Raw genomic sequence first — 27,572 nt, forward strand, 5'->3', positions numbered from 1 at the left:
TGAAGCATATATGTGAACAGTATTTAGATAAAGGTAGGGAAGTTTTCATTGCATTTATGGATTTAGAAAAGGTATATGATAAGAGTGGATAGGAGAGCACTGTGGCAGATGTAGCAAGTATATGGAATAGGTAGTAAGTTACTAAATGCTGTAAAGAGTTTTTATGAGGATAGTGAGGCTCAGGTTAGTGTCTGTAGGAGAGAGGGAGATTACTTCCCAGTAAAAGTAGGTCTTAGACAGGGATATGTAATGTCACCATGGTTGATTAATATACTTATAGATGGGGTTGTGAAAGAAGTAAATGCTAGTGTGCTGGGGAGAGGGGTGAATTAAATTATGGGGAATTCAATACAAAATGGGAGTTGAAACAGTTACTTTTTGCTGATGATACTGTGCTTATGGGAGATTCTAAAGAAAAGTTGCAAAGGTTAGTGGACGAGTTTGGGTGTGTAAAGGTAGAAAGTTGAAAGTGAACATAGATAAGAGTAAGGTGATGAGGGTATCAAACGATTTAGATAAAGAAAAATTGGATATCACGTTGGAGAGAGGGAGCATGGAAGAAGTGAATGTTTTCGGATATTTGGGAAATAATGTGTTAGCGGATGGGTTTATGAATGATGAGGTTAATCATAGAATTGATGAAGGAAAAAAGGTGAGTGATGCGTTAAGGTATTTGTGGAGACGAAAAAAAATGTTATCCATGGAGGCAAAGAAGGGAATGTATGAAAGTATAGTGGTACCAACACTCTTACATGGGTATGAAGCTTGGGTTGTAAATGCTGCAGTGAGGCAGCGGCGGCTGGAGGCAGTGGAGATGTCCTATCTAAGGGCAATGAGTGGTGTAAATATTATGCAGAGAATTTGGAGTGTGAAAATTAGGAAAAGGTGTGAAGTTAATAAAAGTATTAGTCAGAGGGCTGAAGAGGAGTTGTTGAGGTGATTTTGACATGTAGAGAGGTTGGAACAAAATAGAATGACTTTGAGAGTGTATAAATCTGCAGTGGAGGGAAGGCAGGGTAGGGGTTGGCCTAGGAAAGGTTGGAGGGAGGGGGTAAAGGAGGTTTTGCGTGCGAGGGGCTTGGACTTCTAGCAAGCGTGCATGAGCATGTTAGAAGGAGCAAACGGAGACAAATGGCTTTTAGGACTTGACTTGCTGTTGGAGTATAAGCAACATAACACTCATGAAGGGATTCAAGGAAACTGGCAGGCTGGACTTGAGTCCTGGAGATGGGAAGTACAGTGCCGGCACTCTGAAGGAGGGGTGTTGATGTTGCGCTTTTATAACTGTAGTGTAAGCATGCCTCTGGCAAGACAGTCATGGAGTGAATGATGAGGAAAGTTTTTCTTTTTCAGGCCACCCTGCCTTAGTGGGAAATGGCCGATGTGTTAAAAATAAAAAAAAATTATTATAAAACAAGCACTAGAGTGAGAAATGACAACTGTTGAACTGTGGTATAATTCCAAAGGGTTGTTTATATAGAGTAGCTAAGTTAAATGGAAGGCAATTTAACCAGACTACTGACAACAGTATTGGCCGAGTGTAATAGAATCTCTGAACATCACCCAAACAAAATTTGCACAGGGAAGGAACTGACCTTGCATCAACCTGAAGGGTCAGACAAATCCTGATATTGCAATTTCAAAATACACCAATGCAAGCAATAGCAAACAAACCACAAGCATAGTTATGACAATCAAACTCCTATTATATATGGATAACCCACTAATGACCTGGCCCATAGATTGATCTGACTAATGTGAGGCCCTTACTAGCCACATTGTGAAGGTAATTCTGAATTTTAGACTGGGAGGGGCACTCTGCCATGATTGAAAGACCCATATGAGTCAAACATCTGACCTTATTTCAAATTCAAAACTTTAATTTCTTGCATCAAGAGCCCTTCACCAGCATCAAGAAACCCCTCTTGAAGAAACATGAAGATATGAAAGTGGATTACATCTAAAATATTAATATTATACTGACCTTATTCTCCAGTCTGCCCTCTGATAAACTTTATTGGCTTCAATATGACAAAAGCGTGACAGAAGAGCAGCTAGTGAACGGTGTGGATATTCAAGCACAACTGCTGCTTGGTGAGTATCAAAGAGATTAACTACATAGACACCACAGTCCCTCTGTAACCACAGAATATCGTAGTCACCGCCATGAAGTACCTGAAAAATACAGAACTTACTCAATTAACTGCTTTTTATAATTATCTACTGTAGATATAAGATTATTATTACAATGTATTCATAGAAGACACTAAGCTCATAAGATAAAGATAAAGGTTTATTTCTTTGTAAAGGTTACAATGTGTAATTACAATTTTGGTTTGCTAAATACAAAGAAAGCCACTATCATGCCGGGGCATTTCGGGCAGACTAATCCTAATACATAGTAACTACACAAGTAACTACTTAAAACTAGACAAGATAATATTGGTTAACTTTATTACAATCCTATTTAATCTGAACACTAATGCAAGGTAGTTTATAAGACTAAAAATCTTGAAGTTGCACATAATAAAAACAATATTACAATTAATAGTTCAGGCAGTAATATTTCATGGACTGGCAGAAGTTTAAATCTAGAGGTCACATAATATAACTAATTAGCAGTTGTTTTGGTTGATTTAGTTAGTACTGAGAGATAAGATGATTTTTTTTTAGCAAAGTCCTAAATTTATAAGTAGTCAGGGGATCCTTTACCAGTTTCGATAGCGAGTTCCAGATCTTCAGGCCCTTTATGTGTGTAGTGTTTTTGCATAGTGTGAGACTGACACAAGGGTTGTTGAAGAGTGCCTTATGCCTTGTATTGTGACTGGGCATTCTGTTGTAACTGTCAAGGAATAGTTTAAGTGGAAGGTTTATAGTGGAATTTAATGTTCTGTATATGTAGTAGGCACAATAATATTTTTACAGGTTCAGGCTTTTGAAAAGTAGTGAGGTGTGCTCTCTAGCATAGGAGCCGGTAATCATCCACACAACAGCTTTTTGTCGGGTTATTAAAGGTTTAAGGTGGTTGGCTTTGGTTGATCCCCAGGCACAAATACCATAGAGTGGTATAGGGTAAGGAGTGTCGTTTGTGGCACATAGTATTGTATCTTGGAAAGGATACCTACTGATTTGGAAATTTTCCTGGATAGATGTTGGATGTGGGAATGAAATTTAAGATTACAGTCAAGGAGAAGACCTAGAAATTTACCCTCAGTGTGTCTTGATATAGGGGAACCATTTATCAATATATTAAGTTGGATATATAAGGCTCTGTTGCCAAACAGCATGAAGTATGTTTTGTCTATGTTGGAGTTTGTTGGTCATCATCCAAGTATATATTTTTAGCAGCTCATTGTTTACCGTGTTTCTAAGTACAGCTGGGTTTGAATGGGAGTAGACATACGTAGTGTCATCTGTGAACAGAACTGGTTTAAGGGGTTAGGGTGCACTGGGGAGATCATTCATGAAGATGAGAATTATACAGAGGGTTATACAGAACTGCACAACCAGAGTTTATGGACTTTATGGCTTTGAAGGGTATAAGAATTAGTGTATAATGAATGCTTCTGCTCCTGTGGGATGAAACAAAGGAGACTGAAGGACCCCAATAAGTCCTCAGTAACGCTTAAGCCGGTAGGAGACTTGGACCTGCCTTACATGGGCCAGTAGGCCTGCTGCAGTGTTCCTTCTTTCTTATATACTTAGGTTGACCAGAAAAAAAAAAAAGTGGAAACACTTTCCACCATCGCTCATTCAATCACTGTCTTGAAAGCCCCCTTCTATGTCAGTATTTTTTTTTTAAATGGTAGAGAATTTTTTCTAAAAGTAATGACACTAAATATGTAAAATTTAATGTAATGCTAAACTTACAGAATTACATGAGTGTGATGTTAGAGGATAGGCAAGCACTGTACGAAACAATGATTTTGCTCACTTTGAGGCCTATTTTAGGCAGATTCCAGGGCTCATTCAGATTCTAGGGCTCAACCCAATTCCCAGCTATTTTGCTAGTATGCCTTTCATAATATCCACTGATTGAAAAAAATGACCCATTCAACCATCAGAACTACCCCATTAAGTGCCACAAATTAGGCAATTTGAGCAATTTTATTCTACTAAAATTATTCAAATTAAAAATAAAGTTCAAAACAAACACTGCAGGCATTCCAGTTACTAAAGCAACCTTCCTTCCTTCCTTCTGTCTCTTTCACTAACCACATCCCAGACCTCTCTTATATAACAACTGCCCTCCTATAATAAATCAAACTAAGAATATTTGGTCATGGTTTAGGCTGTCCCAGTAATTGAAGCAAATCTAGTAAAACAAAAATAGACAGGGGGTAGGGGGGGCCCCTATGGAGGGCCCCTACCCCACCCCAGGAAAATCATCCAAAACTGACTCTTCCTAACACTATTTCAGGCTGCTACCTGTCTGAAACCATGCAAATTTCCATTTTTCAGTCTGAACACTGACACAAAGAAACAACCAAAAAGAAATCATTAAAACCAACCCAGAAAATGCCCCAACTCACTATTTTAACCAAAATACAAAGTTAGAGGTTAACTGTTCCCATCCTGAATCAAACGGGGCAGAAAATTTTTTATTCAGTACTGTGCACATCTACCACACCAACCCAAAATCTTCCACTCAAAGCAAATCTGAGGGTGCTATGAATTATGCATAGATCTATGGCACTGACATTAATCTACTAATGTTTAACATTAACCCTCTGAGTGTCAAGACTCCTGCTCGCAAACTTGCTCAGTGTTGAAAAATTAAAAAAACAAACAAAAAAAAAATTATGAAATGAAAAGAGAATCTTTTTCCTTAGATAATGAAATGAAATGCTCCAACCATTCCAAAACTATATCCCCACCTGCTTTTAGCATTTCTGTCTTTATCTCATCAATTCCAGTTGCTTTTCCCCTTTCATTCTACCCACTGCCTCATGCACCTCCCCCACACTCACAACTGGCTCTTTCTCACTCCTACAAGAAGTTATACCTCACTACCAAGTGCATGAAATCACAGCTTCCTTATCTTCAACACTGAACAGTTCCTCAAAATATTCCCTCCATCTTCCAACTCTCCATCTAATTACTCTCCTCTCCTATTTTTAACTGTCAAATCCATTCATTCCATGGGCTTTCTTAACTTATTAATGTCACTCCAAAACTTTTTCTTATTCTTGGCAAAATTTGTTAATAGCATCTCACCCACTTTCACTTGCTCTCTTTTTACATTCTTTCACCACTCTCTTAGCCTCTCTTTTTCCCTCCATATACTCCTCCTCCTTGTATTACTTCCGCTTTATAAAAACTTCTCATATGCTATGGTATTAGTACATTTGCTAAGAGTTACTCTCATAACAAAGATGGAAACACTAACAATAAATAAATAATAAACATTTTTTAATGTAACTAACCTTTGTAATTCTGGGGTTTGTGAAGACTTCATTTAAGATAGTGAGTTTGCCTCTGAGTTTCAGAGGATCCACAATATAATCATTATCTCTTGTTGATATCTGTATTAGGCAAGTAAATCCCAGATACGATCGAAATGAGTGGTGCTGTAAAAGGAATCAACGATTAAAAAAAAATTTAATACACTCACAACTGAAAAAAAAAAATAGGCTATATACCACCAAGGTAAAATGACTCAAAGAAATTAATACAGACATCACAATACAAATGACCCTCTGAACTACAAGAATCCCACTCCTCCTCAGTGCCAGCACTGTACTACCCACCTCCAGAATTCAAAACCCAGCTAACTGATGTCCATAAATTTCTCCATGAATTTTGCCTTGCTCACATTCCAACACAAAGTCAAATCCCAAAAGCCTTTTTTTTTCTCCACTCAAATTTAATATGCTCAGTTCCTCTCATGTATTAACTTTTTCTCCTTTATCCTTCTTTTTCATTTTTTTTTTTTTACTTAATCAGTTCACCAATAACTCCTCTCTCCTTCACTCAATCTCCTTTAACCACTAACCTCTGCTAGACACTTTAGCACTGCATTTCTAGTTAAATACATACCACACATCCTCAATCCCTTCATCACATTTCTTGTAAAAGTTACTCATACCTTTTGCTAAGTATCCCCTTCTTAAACAGTGGCTACTCTCATTGTACTCCAACTTACCCTTACTCTTACTGCAGCAATGCCTAAATAATTTAACATGTCACTCCTCTTAAATTATGTCAGAAGTATGTCCTTCACCCTTTTGTCCACCAATATGTACATAATCTAGCAAGCAATTCTCATTCTACACTTAAACATACCCTGCATATTTAATTATACTTGCCTTAAAAATTGTATTACTATTACCACTCCTCTTTCTATACATAATTAAAAAAAGGCACTTCATAGATATTTACCCCTGGCACTAATAATTTTCCTACCAAGAATTTTACAACTAAGTTTCCTGTTTACTTCAAAATTCCCTAATAAGTCTCGTCCAAAATGCTGAACATAAAACGGGCTTTGTAAAAATGTTACTGTCCATGCAATGTCTAGAAGGTCTCTAAACTATGTCTATTCAATAATAATTCTGAAAAAAATTAATTTAAATTTTCCTTGACTCATGGTCCTTAAATCATTTTTAATTCCTATATTGTGGCTTTGGATAAGCCAAGAAGAACTGCTGTGATAGATAAGTCATTATGAGAAGTTATCTCTCTGAGATATGATGCTTTATTAAGTGAACATAAGCACTGACTGCAAAGCTTGAAGAACAACTGTCCAAAATGTAAATTATTTTTTAAAAAGATTGCTATGGTAGGTGAAGTCAATAATTTTGACTCAAAAAGAGAAGATATTTGTCTGACAGAGGAACAAATTTAAGAAAGTTCATTGTATTTCCAATATCCTTGGGACCTGACAAGCTGTTGGAATGTGAGCAGGGTAATATTTAGTGAAGGGATTCAGGGAAACCGGTTATTTTTATATAGCCAGACTTGAGTCCTGGAAACGGGAAGTACAATGCCTGCGCTTTAAAGGAGGGGTTTGGGATACTGGCAGTTTGGAGGGATATGTGTATTTTTATATGTATATGCTTCTAAACTGTTGTATTCTGAGCACCTCTGCAATAACAGTGATTATGTGTGAGCAAGGTGAAAGTGTTGAAAAATGATGAAAGTACTGTATTTTCTTTTTGGGAATTTTCTTTCTTTTTGGGTCACCCTGCCTCGGTGGGAGACGGCCGACTTGTTAAAAAAAAATAAAAAAAAAATAATATTATTATTATTATTATTATTATTATTATTTTTACAGGTTGGCCAACACTAATCTGGCAATCGGTAATCCGGTTCCATCAGTAATCCAGCACTAATTTTCGCAAGCATAATTGTTGTTATAAACTGCTCACTTTTAGCCCTAGCCACGGTTCCAATGAATACAAGAAATGCTTCTCATTGTGTAACGCACATACACCATACATCGTCCATAAAAGATAAGGTGTCTTTGAAGTCACAGTAGATTGCCATGTGCTCAGCTCACTCAGATAAGTTGTGACCAGTAAATTTGGGCCTACATATGAGAGAATAGGTCTGTGTAGTAAGTGTTCATTATATAAAATCCTGAAGCACACAGAGCATAATGAAACAAAAAACTGTGACTGTGTTTTTGGTGCAAAACAGCGACTTTGCAGTGTATTTTCATATGGTTTTTATAGTTGTATTCTTGTTTTTTTGGTCTCATTTGATAAAATGGAAGATATAGAGATATATATGATTTTGATTGGTTTCACGACAGAAAGTACCTTGAAACTGAGCTCAAAGTAGCGGAAATGTTTCATTTTTGTTGATGTTCAAGAGTAAACGTTTCCAACTGGTGAGTCTAATACACAGTCACGAATGGGTTGACATTATTTAAACAATTATTACAATAATGCAGTAATCTACATAACAGTAAACCTTTTATTTTTTATGTGAATAAAAATTCAAAATGAAAACAAGGGGGGGCCCTGGAGATGTGACTAATGAACAGAGAAAATGTTATTTTAGTGCCAGGAATGTCTGCATTGTTATTCTGGACTCTATTATGAAATTGGTATCTCTTGAAATTTGTGTGAAATTGGCCAAATTACCAATTTCTGACCATTTTCTTGGGTAGTTGAAATAGGTAAATGGGTGGTTTCTTGTACTCAATCGACAGAATAGAAGGAATACTAGCAAAATAGCTATAACTTTGGTAGACTGGATCAATGGAATGGGTCAAAAATAAGGCGTAAAGTGGGTGAAATCACTAATGCGTAAATATAGCCATTGGGCTAAGTATATTCTACCCTAACCACTCTGTACCCCGGCAAAATCACTAATCTGGCACCCTACAGGTCCCGATGGTGCTGGATTAGTGATGGTCAACCTGTATTATCATTATTATTTCAACAAACAGGACGTATCCCACTGAAGCAGGGTGGCCCAAAAAGACAAATGAAAGTTTCTTTTTATAAATTTAGCAATGTGTACAGAAGGGGTTACTAGCCCCTTGCTCCTGGCATTTTAGTTGCCTCTTACAACATGCATGGTTTACAGAGGAAGAATTCTGTTCCACTTCCCCATGGAGATAAGAGGAAATAAACGAGAACAAAACCCAGTAAGAAAAAAGAAAACCCAGAGGGGAGTGTTTGTGTATATATATATATACAGTGGACCCCCGCTTAACGATCACCTCCCAATGCGACCAATTATGTAAGTGTATTTATGTAAGTGCGTTTGTACGTGTATGTTTGGGGGTCTGAAATGGACTAATCTACTTCACAATATTCCTTATGGGAACAAATTCGGTCAGTACTGGCACCTGAACATACTTCTGGAATGAAAAAATATCGTTAACTGGGGGTCCACTGTATATGCTTTTACATGCATGTGTAGTGTGACCTAAGTGTAAGTAGAAGTAGCAAGACATACCTGAAATCTTGCATGTTTATGAGAAAAAAAAAAAAAAAGACACCAACAATCCTACAATCATGTAAAACAATTACAAGTTTCCGTTTCACATTCACTTGGCAGGACGATAGTACCTCCCTGGGTGGTTGCTGTCTACCAACCTACTGCTACTATTATTATTATTATTATTCTTTCAACACACTGGCCGTATCCTACCGAGGCGGGGTGGCCCAAAAGGAAAAACGAAAGTTTCTCCTTTTTCTTCTTTCTTTCAACACACCGGCCATATCCCACCGAGGCAGGGTGGCCCAAAAGGAAAAACGAAAGTTTCTCCTTTTTCTTTCTTTCAACACACCGGCCGTATCCCACCAAGGCGGGGTGGCCCAAAAGAAAAAACGAAAGTTTCTCCTTTTACGTTTAGTAATATATACAGGAGAAGAGGTTACTAGCCCCTTGCTCCCAGCATTTTAGTCGCCTCTTACAACACGCATGGCTTATGGAGGAAGAATTCTGTTCCACCTCCCCATGGAGATAAGAGGAAATAAACAAGAATAAGAACTAGAAAGAAAATAGAAGAAAACCCAGAAGGGTGTGTATATATGTGCTTGTATATGTATGTGTAGTGTGACCTAAGTGTAAGTACCTCCCTGGGCGGTTGCTGTCTACCAACCTACTACCTATGTATTATTATTATTATTATTATTATTATTCTTCTTTCTTTCTTTCAACACACCGGCCGTATCCCACCGAGGCGGGGTGGCCCAAAAGGAAAAACGAAAGTTTCTCCTTTACATTTAGTAATATATACAGGAGAAGAGGTTACTAGCCCCTTGCTCCCGGCATTTTAGTCGCCTCTTACAACACGCATGGCTTACGGAGGAAGAATTCTGTTCCACTTCCCCATGGAGATAAGAGGAAATAAACAAGAATAAGAACTAGAAAGAAAATAGAAGAAAACCCAGAGGGGTGTGTATATATGTGCTTGTACATGTATGTGTAGTGTGACCTAAGTGTAAGTAGAAGTAGCAAGACGTACCTGAAATCTTGCATGTTCATGAGACAGAAAAAAGGACACCAGCAATCCTACCATCATGTAAAACAATTACAGGCTTTCGTTTTACACTCACTTGGCAGGACGGTAGTACCTCCCTGGGCGGTTGCTGTCTACCAACCTACTACCCATGTATTATTATTATTCTTCTTTTCTTTCAACACATCGGCCGTATCCCACCAAGGCAGGGTGGCCCAAAAGGAAAAACAAAAGTTTCTCCTTTTACATTTAGTAATATATACAGGAGAAGGGGTTACTAGCCCCTTGCCCCTGGCATTTTAGTTGCCTCTTACAACACGCATGGCTTACGGAGGAAGAATTCTGTTCCACTTCCCCATGGAGGTAAGAGGAAATAAACAAGAACAAGAACTAGAAAGAAAATAGCAGAAAACCAAGAGGGGTGTGTATATATATGCTTGTACATGTTTGTGTAGCGTGACCTAAGTGTAAGTAGAAGTAGCAAGACATACCTGAAATCTTGCGTGTTTATGAGACAGACAAAAGACATCAGCAATCCTACCATCATGTAAAACAATCACAGGCTTTCGTTTTACACTCACTTGGCAGGATGGTAGTACCTCCCTGGGTGGTTGCTGTCTACCAACCTACTACCTATAATTATTATTATTATTATTATTATTATTATTATTATTATTATTATTGAAGGGTGTATAAATCTGTAATGGTAGGGAGGAGGGGGTAGGGGATGCCCTAGGAAATGATAGAGGGAGGAGGTAAAAGAGGTCTTCTGTACAAGGGGGCTTGAACATGCAGTAGGCATGCGTGAGCGTGAAAGATAGGAGTGAATGGAGACAAATGGGTTTTGGGGCCATGATGAGCTGGGTAAAAGAGGTCTTCTGTGCAAAGAGGCTTGGACATGCAGTAGGCATGTGTGAGCGTGAAAGATAGGAGTGAATGGAGACAAATGAGTTTTGGGGACATGACGAGCTGTGAGAGTGTGAAGAAATTCAGGGAAACCAGTTAGCCAGTCTCAAGTCTTGAAGGTGAGAAGTACAATGTTTACACTGGGATAGTGGGTGTTTGGAGTGACATCTAAACTGTCATATCTGAGTGCCTCTGCAATGACAGTGATTATGTGTGAATGATGGTGAAAGTACTGAATGATGAAGATAAGGATTTTATTTATGGTGAAAAGTGTTTCTTTTTGGGGCCACCCTGCCTCAGTGGGAAATGGGCAACATGTTGAGGAATAAAATAAATTCCCTTGTATGTTTGTGTGTAAGAGGCACTCTCCTTTATTATACATTCATCTTCATTCCATTATGATCATCATAAGTTCCTTCTATTTTTTATCTGCACTGTTCTCATTCAACATTCTGCAGCTCAATGTAACCAACAAGTGCCCACAAACCGCTCACCATCTGCCTGCCTTATGCATTTGTCTCTTTCTTTCTTACTTAGTGCCGAACAAATGAGGTAAAATTTTTATTACTTCTAACAGCCTTTCATTTAAGCAAGAGTAGAAACATCCTAATTAATTAACAGTTTTATTGCATTTTAAGATTATTTTATAATTCAAACCTAAGTAAAACCTAATTTAGTATTCATGGTATTATAAGAGGAAGGCAATGTAAAAGTACAGTACACTGCATAGAACCCTCTGCTTCAATCAAAAGAACTCTGTGGAAGTCAATATTTGTGTAATTCCTAAATAATGACTGTTAAGATATTAAATATTTTATGGCTAGGCTTTTCCATCTTATACAGTGGAACCTCGGTTTTCAAATTTAATTAGTTCCAGATGTCAATTCAATAACCAAAGTAATTTTTCCCATAAAGAATAATATAAACAGAATCCGTTCCAGATCCAAAATGACAATATAACAATGTGTTAATAATGTACTAACCACTACATAAAACAATGTATAAAATTATACAGCAAAGGGAAACTGTAAAAATGAATACATACTAAATGAAAATTTAACTGAAATACTATACATATTGTAAATCAAAATTTAACTGCCCTTTACCTGTCAGAGGAGAGTTAATGTTTCTCTTCTTTGTCTCTTTTCACCACTAACACCATGTTCTGGCTCACTGGTTCTTTGTCTCACTAAAAAACCTGTCCAGTGAGGTTTGTTTCAGGCTCTGTTTTAACACCTGTCTAAATTGAGACATTACACTGTCACTGTACATGTTAGAGATGGATGGCCACTGCTTTGGATGGATGGTATTTTTCAGCAAACTCCTGCACTTCATGCCACTTAGCACACATCTCCTTGACAAGTGCTTTGATCTGTTTATCCTTCTTTGGACCCATGATGGCTTATCTCACAATAAAAAAAAAATTGCAACAAAACCACAAATTAACAAAAAAAGTTCACATTATAATTATGGGGGAACACTAAACCTGTAAGGAAGGTATTCAGGCTCAATTCAGGGAACTGGAGCACAAATCCAATTCCCTAGATTAAGCGTCCCTCACCAGTGTCAAGGAACCTTCCTGGAGGGGTAAAAAAAAAAAAAAAAAAAAAAAAAAAAGGTCACAAGATAAACAACAAAAGATCAAGAGATGTTTACTGCACAAGACTTAGTGGCTATACTGACTCATACCCACACTCTCGACCCATTGTCCAGTGCGCATTCTGTAACAACATGAACTGAGCCGCTTTGTCCTGTTCCATACACGCGAAAACTTGTCCATCAACAGCTAAGAGAACATACGAAAACCAAGACATTTTTTATCAAACACCTCATTAGAAAACTGATTTTTTCAACAAATAATGCAATCGACAACCGAGGTTCAACTGTATTCTGCTCTGAACATTAAAAAGAGTTGACAAGATACAGAGATATTTTATCTTAAATATAACATTAACAGCCATGGCCTAAATTCCTATGAGAATACTAACTTGAAGTAAGGTTTACTTTACCATATGGTGGCTTACCTCTAAGTCAACAGCAAATTCTGTACAAGTACTAAGATCTTTGACTAAATTTTGTAATTCTTGCTCTGTATCTACCATAACTAAAGGTGTTTGTTCCATAGGTTTGGGAAGAACTGGGTCAACAGGCTGCAACTGGGATGTTCCTGGAGTCCAGTGTTGGAGCTCATATTCATATGGATGAGAATAGCTGGAAAATAAATCCCCATTACTACAACAAAGAGCATATCATCAATTATTTTTATGCTAAACTGATTTAAAAAAAAGTATTTATTCTATGATCTATCTATACATGTAGTTGATTTCAGGGGACACCTCCCTTGCAGCCCTGTCCCAAATCTGGCCTGATCAATTAAGCTGTTGGTATCAATAGCACATACAAAGTGGATCTGGTTCAGAACACATTGATGTCAAATAGCATTTTTCTTACAAAATTCCAACATATTGGGTAATAATTTGGTTGACAGTAAATGCATACATGGTAATAATACAAGCAACACTTGCTTGCTGGCTATTTAGAACATAAGTTCTCTTTCCATTTCACTACCTACAATTTCTATAAGCAACAAGTGCCTTCAAAATGGGTGGCACCCAATCAAGATAAGAGAATTCTGAAGTTGATGATGCAATTGATGTAGACCTCAATACTGATAATGATGATGATGATTCAATTACATTTTGAACATAACAGAGAATACTCAGAAAAGGGAATACAGTGGAAACTCCACTTGCGAACGCATCCACGTGTGAGTTTTTCCAAATACTACAAGTAGTCACTCGGTCAATTTTTTGCTTCCATACGCGAGCAAAATTTCCATAAGCAAGCAGGCCTCAAGGGAGGTTCCTTGATGCTAGTGAGAGGCTCTTGCTCTTGATCTAGGGAACTGGATCTCATTTGTTTGTTGGACTATCTTAATGAAACTTGGGCAATGTATGATGGAAAAATGCTTCTTAATGTACACCAAAAATGAAAGAAATTGGACCATAAATAATAAAGTCCACTTCTCAGCCATTAGCCGCCCCTTAGTGGTATTTTCATATGGCTTTTATGGTTGTATTCTCATTTCTTTGGTATCAATTGATAGAATGGAAGATATTTAAACTGCAACATTAACACCCCTCCTTCAGAGTGCAGGCACTGTACTTCCCATCTCCAGGACTCAAGTCCGGCCTGCCGGTTTCCCTGAATCCCTTCATAAATGTTACTTTGCTCACACTCCAACAGCACGTCAAGTATTAAAAACCATTTGTCTCCATTCACTCCTATCAAACACGCTCACGCATGCCTGCTGGAAGTCCAAGCCCCTCGCACACAAAACCTCCTTTACCCCCTCCCTCCAACCCTTCCTAGGCCGACCCCTACCCCGCCTTCCTTCCACTACAGACTGATACACTCTTGAAGTCATTCTGTTTCGCTCCATTCTCTCTACATGTCCGAACCACCTCAACAACCCTTCCTCAGCCCTCTGGACAACAGTTTTGGTAATCCCGCACCTCCTCCTAACTTCCAAACTACGAATTCTCTGCATTATATTCACACCACACATTGCCCTCAGACATGACATCTCCACTGCCTCCAGCCTTCTCCTCGCTGCAACATTCATCACCCACGCTTCACACCCATATAAGAGCGTTGGTAAAACTATACTCTCATACATTCCCCTCTTTGCCTCCAAGGACAAAGTTCTTTGTCTCCACAGACTCCTAAGTGCACCACTCACTCTTTTTCCCTCATCAATTCTATGATTCACCTCATCTTTCATAGACCCATCCGCTGACACGTCCACTCCCAAATATCTGAATACGTTCACCTCCTCCATACTCTCTCCCTCCAATCTGATATTCAATCTTTCATCACCTAATCTTTTTGTTATCCTCATAACCTTACTCTTTCCTGTATTCACCTTTAATTTTCTTCTTTTGCACACCCTACCAAATTCATCCACCAATCTCTGCAACTTCTCTTCAGAATCTCCCAAGAGCACAGTGTCATCAGCAAAGAGCAGCTGTGACAACTCCCACTTTGTGTGTGATTCTTTATCTTTTAACTCCACGCCTCTTGCCAAGACCCTCGCATTTACTTCTCTTACAACCCCATCTATAAATATATTAAACAACCACGGTGACATCACACATCCTTGTCTAAGGCCTACTTTTACTGGGAAAAAATTTCCTTCTTTCCTACATACTCTAACTTGAGCCTCACTATCCTCGTAAAAACTCTTCACTGCTTTCAGTAACCTACCTCCTACACCATACACTTGCAACATCTGCCACATTGCCCCCCTATCCACCCTGTCATACGCCTTTTCCAAATCCATAAATGCCACAAAGACCTCTTTAGCCTTATCTAAATACTGTTCATATATTTCAGAAATAGATATGATTTTGATTGGTTTCACGATGAAAAGTACCTTGATATTGAGCTCAAAGTACCAGAAATGCTCAATTCTTTGGCGATGTTCAAGAGTAAACAAATGACATCACTGTCCATTCCAATATGCAGTCATGAATGGGTTGCCATTATTTATACAATTATTACAATAATGCAGTAGTCTGCATAACAGTAAATCTTCTATTTTATGTGTGAATAAAAATTACAAATTATTTATATTGTAATAATAATAATAATAATAATAATACGTATAATAATAATAGTATAATTATAATACATATAATACGGTTGGAGGCAGTGGAGATGTCCTGTCTAAGGGCAATGTGTGGTGTAAATATTATGCAGAAAATTCGGAGTGTGGAAATTAGGAAAAGGTGTGGAGTTAATAAAAGTATTAGTCAGAGGGCAGAAGAGGGGTTGTTGAGGTGGTTTGGTCATTTACAGAGAATGGATCACAGTAGAATGACATGGAAAGCATATAAATCTATAGGGGAAGGAAGGCGAGGTAGGGGTCGTCCTCGAAAGGGTTGGAGAGAGGGGGTAAAGGAGGTTTTGTGGGCAAGGGGCTTGGACTTCCAGCAAGCGTGCATGAGCGTGTTAGATAGGAGTGAATGGAGACGAATGGTACTTGGGACCTGACGATCTGTTGGAGTGTGAGCAGGGTAATATTTAGTGAAGGGATTCAGGGAAACCGGTTATTTTCATAGAGTCGGGCTTGAGTCCTGGAAATGGGAAGTACAATGCCTGCACTTTAAAGGAGGGGTTTGGGATATTGGCAGTTTGGAGGGATATGTTGTGTATCTTTATACGTATATGCTTCTAAACTGTCGTATTCTGAGCACCTCTGCAAAAACAGTGATTATGTGTGAGTGTGGTGAGAGTGTTGAATGATGATGAAAGCATTTTCTTTTTGGGGATTTTCTTTCTTTTTTGGGTCACCCTGCCTTGGTGGGAGACGGCCGACTTGTTGAAAAAAAAAAAATAATAATACATGTATAATAACAATGTACTATATAATAATAATTATAATAAAAGGCTGTCACTAAATGGCACTGATTACCACAACAATGCGGGAGTGGTTATGGCCGCCTCCACCTGTCACATAATGACATACATATTTTATTAATTCTAGAGTATTTATCAGGTTTCTATGTTATTAACATTGTTTATTATGTCATATTAGATGAATTGTGATAGATAAACAAGCCAAAGAGTTGATATTAGCAAAATTATTTAAGGAGTATTTTGTCCTGTCTCCAGACAAACTCTCGTCCGCTGCCGATGCCGCCGATACCACTATATGAATGACATGTTTTATTTATTCTAGCTAGAGTATATATCAGGTTTCTATGTTATTTATATTGTTATTAGATGAATTGTGATAGATAAATAAGCCATAGAGTTGATATTGGGGAAATTATTGAAGTGTATTATGTTGTGCCTGGAATCCCATGGAAACGGATTAATTCCATTTCAATTAATTTAAATGAGGAAAACTGACTCTGCAAATGAGCAAATCCAGATGCAAGCAAGGTCACGGAACGGATTAAACTCGTAAATAGAGGTTCCACTGTATATTTAAATATCCCACTTGTCAGAGGGTAAAGATTTGGTGTGCAAGGTGCTTGGCCATCCAGAAGGCAAATGGTTTTTGGGACCTGATGAACTCCTGGAGTGTGAGCAAGGCAACATTTTGTGAAGGGATTTAAAGAAACTGGCTAGCCGGACTCGAGTCCTGGAGGTGGGAAGTACAGTGCCTGCACTCTAAAGGAAGGGAGGGGATATTTGCTGTCTGGAGGGGCATCTGAACTGTCATATTTAACCCTTTGACTATTTCGGTCGTATATATATGTTTTTGACGTATATATACTAATAAATTCTAACGGCTTCAAATCAAGCAGGAGAAAACTGGAAGGCCCACATGTGAGAGAATGGGTCTGCGTGGTCAGTGGGCACCATATAAAAAAATTCCTGCAGCATGCAGTGCATGAGAAAAAAAAAAACTCCGACCGTTTTTTTAATTAAAATGCCGATTTTGTGGTCTATTTGCGTACAGTATTTACGGTTGTATTCTCATTTTGAGGTGCGGGATTACCAAAACTGTTGTCCAGAGGGCTGAGGAAGGGTTGTTGAGGTGGTTCGGACATGTAGAGAGAATGGAGCGAAACAGAATGACTTCAAGAGTGTATCAGTCTGTAGTGGAAGGAAGGCGGGGTAGGGGTCGGCCTAGGAAAGGTTGGAGGGAGGGGGTAAAGGAGGTTTTGTGTGCGAGGGGCTTGGACTTCCAGCAGGCATGCGTGAGCGTGTTTGATAGGAGTGAATGGAGACAAATGGTTTTTAATACTTGACGTGCTGTTGGAGTGTGAGCAAAGTAACATTTATGAAGGGATTCAGGGAAACCGGCAGGCCGGACTTGAGTCCTGGAGATGGGAAATACAGTGCCTGCACTCTGAAGGAGGGGTGTTAATGTTGCAGTTTAAAAACTGTAGTGTAAAGCACCCTTCTGGCAAGACAGTGATGGAGTGAATGATGGTGAAAGTTTTTCTTTTTCGGGCCACCCTGCCTTGGTGGGAATCGGCCAGTGTGATAATAAAAAATTCTCATTTTCTTGGTCTCATTTGATAGAATTGAAAACATATTATAGAAATCGAGGTGATTTTGATTGGTTTTACTATGAAAAGAAATTTGAAATGGAGCTCAAAGTAGGGAAAATGTTTAATTTTTGCCAATGTCACTGTCCAATAAATGTCCAACTAGCCATTCTAATATGCAGTCATGAATGGGTTGACATTATTTATACAATTATTACAATATTGCAGTAGTCTGCATAACAGTAAATATTCTATTTTTTGTTTGAATAAAAACTCAAAATAGAAAGCAAGAGTAATATCAGAGGGGCCTGGAGATGTGACTGATGAACAAAGAAAATGTCATTCTAGAGCCAGGAATGTCTGCATTGTTCATTCTGGACCCTATTTTGAAATTGTCATATTTTTTTATTTTCATGAAATTGGCCAAATTGCAAATTTCTGACCACATTACTAAGTAGTTGAAATCAGTAAATGGGCAGTTTCTTGTACTCAATCAACAGAAAAAATGGAGTTCTAAAGAAATAGCTATGAGTTTGGTCGACTGGAACAATGGAATTAGCCAAAAATAGGGCTCAAAGTGGGCAAAATCGCCGATTCATAAATATCGCCGAGGTCACTAACTTCATGAGAGCGTAATTCCATCAGTTTTCCATCAAATTTCGTTCTTTTGGTGTCATTACAATCGGGAAAAGATTCTCTATTATTTCATAAGAAAAAATAATTTTTTTTCAGAAATTTTGTGACACCAGGAGACACCTCAGGATTTGGGGTTGCGACAGTCAAGGGGTTAAGTACGTACCTCTGGCAAGACAGTGATAGTGTGAATGATGGAGAAAGTGTTTCTTTTTTGGGTAGACATTTAAATCTTTAATTAGATAAAAGATTAATGCTTAAAACAAACAAGATTTAATTTTTTTTTTCAAACTGGCCGTATCCCACCAAGGCAGGGTGGCCCAAAAAAAAAAAAAAGTTTCTCTTTTTAAATTTAGCAACTTATACAAGAGAAGGGGTCACTAGCCCCTTGCCCCTGGCATTTTAGTCACCTCTTACAACATGCATGGCTTAAGGAGGAAGAATTTTGTTCCACTTCCCCATGGAGATAAGAGGAAATAAACAAGAACAAGAACTAGAAAGAAAATAGAAGAAAACCCAGAGGGGTGTGTATATTTTTTTTTTTTTCAACAAACTGGCCGTATCCCACCAAGGCAGGGTGGCCCAAAAAGGAAAACGCAAGTTTCTCTTTTTAAATTTAGTAATTTATACAGGAGAAGGAGTTACTAGGCCCTTGCTCCCGGCATTTAAATCGCCTCTTACAATACGCATGGCTTACGGAGGAAGAATTCTGTTCCACTTCCCCATGGAGATAAGAGGAAATAAACAAGAACAAGAACTAGAAAGAAAATAGAAGAAAACCCAGAGGGGTGTGTATATATATGCTTGTACATGTATGTGTTTACTAAATTTAAAAAGAGAAATTTTCGTTTTTCTTTTTGGGCCACCCTGCTTTGGTGGGATACGGCCGGTTTGTTGAAAAAAAAAATGTATGTGTAGTGTGACCTAAGTGTAAGTAGAAGTAGCAAGACGTACCTGAAATCTTGCATGTTTAAGAGACAGACAAAAGTCACCAGCAATCCTACCATCATGTAAAACAATTACAGGCTTTCGTTTTACACTCACTTGGCAGGACGGCAGAACCTTCCTGGGCGGTTGCTGTTTACCAACCTACTACCTAAAAGATTTAAATGTCTACCATATAAATAATTGGCAACCAAAATGCCAATATATGCAGAATTTAATATTTAATGATTTAGTAATATTTTGTGCCTGAAAAAAAACCTTATTAGTGAAATAATATTTTTATGAAAAAATATGCATTTTCTGTTGTCATTCTGTGTAATTATTGGAATCACACAAATACCTGATGTTCAGTTTGCAGAAAACAGTTCAGAAAAAAATTATAGGAATCCATTTAACCCTTTGACTGTTTCGATCATATATATAAGTCTTACAAGTCACCGTGTTTGACGTATATATACTCAAAAATTCTAGCAGCTTCAAATCAAGCAGGGGAAAGCTGGTAGGCCCACATGTGAGAGAATGGGTGTGTGTGGTCAGTGTGCACCATATAAAAAAAATCCTGCAGCACGCAGTGCATAATGAGAAAAAAAAAACTCTGACCGTTTTTTTGGATTAAAGTGCCGACTTTGTGGTCTATTTTCGTACAGCATTTATGGTTGTATTCTCATTTTCTTGGTCTCATTTGATAGAATTGAAAACATATTATAGAAATCAAGTTGATTTTGATTGGTTTTACTATGAAAAGAACCTTGAAATGGAGCTCAAAGTAGGGGAAATGTTTAATTTTTGCCAATGTCACTGTCCAATAAATGCCCAACTAGCCATTCTAATATGCAGTCATGAATGGGTTGACATTATTTATACAATTATTACAATATTGCAGTAGTCTGCATAACAGTAAATATTCTATTTTTTGTTTGAATAAAAATTCAAAATAGAAAGCAAGAGGAATATCAGAGGGGCCTGGAGACATGACTGATGAACAAAGAGAATGTTATTTTAGAGCCAGGAATGTCTGCATTGTTCATTCTGGACCCTATTTTGAAATTGGTATATTTTTTAATTTGCATGAAATTGGCCAAATTGCAAATTTCTGGCCACTTTACTGGATACAGTGGAACCTCAAAAATCGAACGTATCACATGTCAAACGTTTCGAAAATAAGACCATTTTTTCGGACAAACTGTGTCCCTATTATCAAACGCGCCCCTATTTTCGGACCGCCGGGTACAGGACCTGTCCACTGGCCCGCTCTGTCCGCGTCCCCGCGCAGGCGCCGTGAGCAGTCTAGCTTTGTTTATGCTTGAGTGAACACTAACTTGCGATCTCATTCATACATTTTACGATTATTTGTGTTTAGTGCTTGTGGGGCTGTGAAATAAGCTCCCATGGGACCAAAGAAACTTGCTAGTGGTATCCCTGTGGTAAAGAAAGTGAGAAACACCATAGATGTGAAGAAGGAAATAATAGAGAAGTATGAGATTGGAGTGAGACTTGTTGAGCTTGCCAAGATGTACAGAGGACTGTGGACAGTTATTTTGTGAGACAGAACCAGACGACTGTGGACAGTTATTTTGTGAAACAGAAACAGATGACTGTGGACAGTTATTTTGTGAGACAGAAACAGATGACTGTGGAGTTATTTTGTGAGACAGAACAGACAACTGTGGAGTTATTTTGTGAGAAACAGACAATCGTGGACAGTTATTTTGTGAGAAACAGATGACTGTGGACAGTTACGACGACTGTGTTATTTTGTGAGACAGTGTGGAGTTTTTTGTGAGACAAACAGACGATTGTGGACAGTTACAGAAACAGACGATTGTGGACAGTTATTTTGTGAGACAGAAACAGACGACTGTGGAGTTATTTTGTGAGACAAACAGACGATTGTGGACAGTTATTTTGTGAGACAGAAACAGACGACTGTGGATAGTTATTTTGTGAGACAGAAACAGAGGACTCTAGACAGTTATTTTGTGAGACTGGGGTCCAATGACTCTCAAGCTGGTCCTAGTGGCATTAAAACACAGAGAAGGGAAGCAACCCCAGAGAGGGCTTTGATACCGGAAGTCCTCATGGAGGGGGATTCTCCTTCCAAAAAATAACCCTAACTCCCTCTCTCCTCCTCCCTATCTTCCAGATGCCATCACCAATCTTCAATAAAGGTAAGTAAAAATGTTATTTTATATTACTATACATAATTAAAGACTATAGCATTTGTTGTATGTAAAACTGTAATTAATCTCTATAAAATGTATTTTTTTTGTGAATATTTTTGGGTTTCTGGAACAGATTAATTGTATTTCTATTATTTCTTATGGGAAATATTGCTTCGAATTTCAGACTTTTCGAATTTAGAACTAGCTCCTGGAACGGATTAAGTTCGAAATTTGAGGTTCCACTGTAGTTAAAATCGGTAAATGGGTAGTTTCTTGTACTCAATCGATAGAACAAATGGAATTCTAAAGAAATAGTTACGAGTTTGGTCGACTGGAACAATGGAATTAGCCAAAAATAGGGCTCAAAGTGGGCAAAATCGCCGATTCGTAAATATCTCCGAAGTCGCTAACTTCACGAGAGCATAATTCCATAAGTTTTCCATCAAATTTCATTCTTTTGGTGTCATTACCATCGGGAAAAGATTCTCTATCATTTCATAAGAATTTTTTTTTTTTTTTTCAAAAGTTTTTCAACACCAGGAGACACCTCAAGATTTGGGGTTTCGACAGTCAAAGGGTTACATAGTACTCCAAATAAGAAAATTTTAATACATTATAAACATTGGCAATACAGCACGTGAACAACTTACAATTCTCGACCATTGCTATCTAGACATATTAGGATGGACAGAGGTTTCATAGAATTTGGTTTTTCTTTGATGATGGGAATAAATGGTTCCTTGGCCGAATTGTTAACTTTTTCTGGAAAGAACATCTGTGGCTTTTGAACATTACGAGATGCTAACAACACAACATTCTTTCCACTGGTAGCATTTATTGCTGGGCCCTGAAAAAGAACAAAAGCCATTAACATACCTGTAAATTTCAATCAGACAAATTAAAAAAATTATGTGATGCCAAATTACATTGACCAAGGGAGGTATCCCTGGTCTCCTTTCCAATGGTACAAAACTAAGTTTTGATCAGAAAAATTGCTTTCCTGCATCACAGGCCCTGGAGGTCCACTAAGAATTCATGCCTCATTTACACCAAAACTAACCTATGGCACCATAAAGAAAAAGCTTCCTTCACCACCACTCATTAAGGTAATTTGTTATGACCAGCATCAGCTAAGAGCCCTACAAAGGCCTGTGCCTCAGTCGACATTCATAATGTAATAAGAACATAAAAAGAAGGTTAAGTCTATAATTAAATCTCTGAAAAACAATGCAGGAAACTAAGTTAATACATCAACTATAATATAAAAACCTGTTTATGTATTACCACCTACCACTGTTGTTATTACCACCTACCACTGTTGTGTTATTACCACCTACCACTGCTGTGTTATTACCACCTACCACTGTTGTCTTATTACCACCTACCACTGCTGAGGAATGGAAGAGGGGGCAGCTGTTAAATGGAGAAGGAATCCAAGAGCACTGGTTATGCCACCACTAGCCCAGCAACAATAAAGGTGATTTAACTGGATCACTGACATGCCTACCATTCCAGTGCCTGATGACAGTATCTCTGAACCAGGACCCCAGGCAGACTCCACACTATGAAGGGAACACCCAGAGGGCCATGGGGTGGGACCAACCCTACTATTTCATGTGATAGTCACTGGAACATGCACCAGCAGGCAAGCTGTCATTCCAAAGGTAGATGATAAGTCAACAATCATGACAAGAATACCAAACTCAGCCTATTAAACTATACATCAGTAGAAACAATGAATTTTCTCACCAAGTGTGATAGAGTGATGAGAGGCCAGAGATTTCCTCCTGTGTACCTCTTAGTTTAACCACCCTTTCCTTATTACTCTACAATCCTTCTCCACTAAAAGCATCAGAAACTAAATAATGACTAAAAAATGGCTTTCCTCTCAGCCAAACAACTAGGGAACTAGTTGCCCAACAGCCTTGCATGATACATAGCAGAGAACATAAGACAGCATATCTCAAGACAATATAAAGTCAGGCCCAGCTTTACAGCACTTCAATTTACAGTGTTTTGTTAATGCAGCAGTGTTCAATTATACTCATTCTTCATTTATTCAGACTTCCTACAAAAATATATTCACCACTCACTGAAAGCGAAGACAAGCTGTATTTAGTAAATTCAAGCTTTTGAAGAGTGGTGGGGTGTGCTGTCTGGCACAAGAATTAGTGATCATCCACACAGCAGCTTTTTGTTAGGCTATTAAAGGTTTAAGGTGATTAGCAGTGGTCAATTCCCAAGCACAAATACCACAGGCAAGGTAGGGTTACATTAGAGAGTGGTATAGTGTAAGGAGTGCTGTTTTGGGTACATAGAACTAAATCTTGGAGAGGATGCCTACTGATTTGGATACTTTCTTGGATATATGCTGGATGTGGGCCTGAAGTTTAAGGTTACAGTCAAGGTGAAGACAGAAATTTACCTTCAGTGTGTCTTGTAATGGGGAAACCATTCATCAAAATGTTGAGCTGGATATTTAAGGCTCTGTTACCAAACAGCATGAAATAGGTTTTGTCTATACTGAGAGTGACTTTGTTGGTCATCATCCAAGGTGATAATGTTTGCAGCTTGTTGTTTACAGTGTCTCTACAGTGCTAGTCATCGCATTATGCCAGGTGAGCGCCCCAGCAAAATGCCGTGACAAAAATCAAAGGCCCATCATACAGGGGGGTCTTTTTTGGTCAGTGCATTATGCCGGGTAGCAGCCGTTAGCATGACGTAACGGCCTGCCATCACACTCCACAGCGACTCCTCAGTACTCATGTGGCTGCCGTGGTGAGAGGAAGTGTTGCACTTTTGTCTCTCATCTGCTCCATCTTTAGTCCAGTGTTCCCTTTGGTTTTGGGGCTACACATGTTTGATTAACACCTGAAACTATAGTTCAAATCATAGGGCTTCACAAAGCTGAGCACCAGACGAAAAAAATAGTGGAGAATGTTGGTGTGTGTGAGCCTTCAGTGAGGAACTGGGTGCAGCATTTCAAGACTGGTGGTGGTGTTGAGATACCGTCTGCCAAATCTCGGCCTTGTCCCTCGAAGAAGACATCTGTTCATACCTTAACTGTGTTAAAGAAGCAGTTAAGAATACACCTAAGATAACTGCTAGAGAACTGAAAGAAAAGAACCCACATCTCTCAGAGGTGTCTGTAAAAACTGTTAATAGTCACCGCCAGGTTAAGAAACCAATCCTCCCCAAGCCACAGAAGAAATGCAGGCTGGATTATGCAAAGAAATATCTTCACTGGAATCCTCAACAGTGGTCTGAAGTACTTTGGAGCAATGAAGCAATCTTCATCACCTGTAACTGTGGAGGACATGCATACCAGCCAAGAGGTAGCGACCTGCTAGACACACCCTACACCTGTGGGACCACCAAACACCCAGATTCGCTCATGGTTTGGGGATGTTTCAGTCCTCAGAGTGTTGGTGAACTCATTGTGCTTCCCCCAAAACCAGTATATGAACCAGTATAATTATCTGGAATTATTGTGTGACAATTTACCCAAGGCGTTTGACAAGTGTGGGGCTACGGTTTTTATGCAGGACGGTGCACCGCCTCATGTCACCAAATCTGTAGTTCAGTGGCTTAAGGACTGTGAAGTGAGGTTCTTTAATGACTGACCAGGCAATTCCCCAGACGTAAACCCTATTGAGAACCTCTGGTCAATACTGAAACGAAGTTTACTGGTCAAGGATATCAGTTCCATCCTGTGGCTCTACATGAGGCATGGAATAATATACCTCCCAAACCCTCAAGAATTTGCGAGTCTTCCTACATGGCTGAGGGATGTGATTAATCATAAAGGATGCAGCAACAAGTATTAAAACCTCAGTGTGCAAATATATATATTATAATCTTTCATGATGTGTTTGTGTTTTGGTACATGTGTGGGGGGGGGGTACATAATGCCGTGATTAGCACTGTAAGTATAGCCGGGTTTGAGTGTGAGAATTATTATTATTATTATTACAGTATAATCAAAAAGAAGCGCTAAGCCACAAGAGCTATACAGCACTGCAGGGCAGGAAGGAAGCAAGGGCATCAGGTGGCAAAAGGGAGATGGATGAGTAATAGGTTACGGATAACAGCGGGGCAGTGGATGGTGAAAGGGTAAAGGGCAGCAAGAGACTGAGCTAGAAAGGGCTGAGGGGAGTGCGAAAGGTATCATCATCAGAGTTTGTGGAGTAAATCAGCCGTTGTCAAGAGGTCAATGAGAGAGTCAAGATTAAAGGAGGGTCCATCAGCAAGAAGGGAAGGTAAAGAGTGAGTAGTAGAACGAAGACGACGTTGGAGGTAAATTCTGCGTGCTCGTTGATAGAGAGGGCAGTCTAACAGAATGTGGCTAATCGATACTGGAACTTGACACTGCTCACAGAGAGGAACAGGGTGCCTCTCCATGAGATACCCATGAGTAAGACGAGTGTGGCCAATGCGAAGGCGGGAGAGAGTGGTCTCCCAACCTCGGCACTGATGACAAGAAGACGGCCAGTAACATATGCTCGGTTTAATAGAATGAAGTTTGTTACCAAGCAAAGTTGACCAACGTTGTTGCCAACGAGTGTGAAGGTGGGTAGCTATTGCAGCAAAATAGTCCAGAAATGGAACACCTCTAAAGGAAATTGGTAGGTCATGTACTGCTGACCGCGCAGCAGTGTCTGCCTGTTCATTGCCCTGTACGTCGACATGACCAGGGACCCAACAAAAAACAATATCTTTATGCTTGGTAGAGATACGGCGTAGCCAAAGTTGGATACGGAGAACTAGGGGGTGAGATGTATCAAATTTTCGTATAGCCTGTAGAGCACGAAGGGAGTCTGAGACAACCACAAATGATGACCCAGGCATAGATGCGATATGAATAAGTGCTGCAAGAATGGCATACAATTCAGCAGTAAAAATGCTAGCCGAAGATAGTAAATGCCCCCGCAAGACGCTGTCCGGAAACACTGCTGCGAATCCGACGCCGTCTGAAGACTTAGAGCCATCTGTGTACACAGCGATGGCATGAGAATGAGAGTGGAAGTGATCAAGAAAAAGAGAGCGGGAAGCCACCGTAGGCAGTTGGGCTTTTGAGCAAGGGAGTGAAAAAGAACAGACCCAAACAGCTGGAACTTCCCAGGGGGGTAGGGAAAAGTGAGATGCTACATGAACATATAAAGGTGGTAACTGAAGGGAAAACAAGAGCGAATGTAGGCGAAGAGAAAAGGGGCGGAGCAAACAGGGGCGGCGAACAAATAAAGAATGTCTACTAATATCGGTGACCATTCTATAAATGGAAGGATTGTGGAGATCGTGAGAGCGTACATAGTAGCGAAGGCAATGGGCATCACGGTGATCAGACAAGAATGGAACATTCGCTTCTGCATAGAGGCTCTCAACAGGGAAAGAGCGAAAAGCACCAAGGCATAAACGTAATCCTTGGTGATGGATGGGGTTAAGGCTAGAGTACCAGGAGAGGCCGCTGAATAAATCTGGTCACCATAATCAAGTTTCGATAAAACGAGGGCTGAATGTAGGCGAAGCAGAGTTCGACAATCAGCTCTCCAGGAAAGATGAGCAAAGGTTTTAAGAAGGTTTAGCCGGCTGTGACAATTGCCTTCAGAGAGGTAATGTGAGGTTTCCAGGATAACCTACAAAGAGAAGGCCTAGAAACCTAACTGTATCACGTTCGGGGATACAAAGGATGATTGGAGATGACAGAGCGTCTAGTGAAAGTAATTTGGTGAGTTTTAGTACTGGAAAATTTAAACCCATGCGTGGTGGCCCAAGTGGAAACACGGTTGACCGCATGCTGGAGAGAAACTGCAATGAGATGACAGTCAGTGCCTGCACAAGCAATAGCGAAGTCATCAACATAGAGTGATGACCAAATATTGGGTGGAAGAACAGAGGCCAAATCATTTATAGCAAGGAGAAAAAGTGTTGTGCTCAGAACACATCCCTGAGGGACACCTTAAGCTTGGATGAAGTCCGGGGAAAGCACATTATTGACTC

General features: G+C 39.1%; 1 protein-coding gene across 2 annotated transcripts in view; it reads right to left on the bottom strand.

The window, feature by feature from the left end:
• The window catches only part of Rrp6 (exosome component Rrp6), a 142,582-nt gene that overhangs the window by 46,944 nt on the left and 68,066 nt on the right, over window positions 1-27,572 (bottom strand). Inside the window, exons 5-8 of one of the 2 annotated variants that reach the window (XM_053783791.2) lie at window positions 22,226-22,422; window positions 12,928-13,039; window positions 5,427-5,570; window positions 1,985-2,175 (exon numbers count right to left, since the gene is read on the bottom strand). In XM_053783791.2, the coding sequence (XP_053639766.1) occupies window positions 1,985-2,175; window positions 5,427-5,570; window positions 12,928-13,039; window positions 22,226-22,422 (644 nt within the window). Of the gene's footprint in view, window positions 1-1,984; window positions 2,176-5,426; window positions 5,571-12,852; window positions 13,040-22,225; window positions 22,423-27,572 lie in introns of both variants that reach the window. The other variant, XM_053783790.2, reaches the window with a different exon arrangement.

Source organism: Cherax quadricarinatus, chromosome 33 (assembly GCF_038502225.1).
Source record: "Cherax quadricarinatus isolate ZL_2023a chromosome 33, ASM3850222v1, whole genome shotgun sequence".
Taxonomy (NCBI): Eukaryota; Metazoa; Arthropoda; class Malacostraca; order Decapoda; family Parastacidae; genus Cherax; species Cherax quadricarinatus.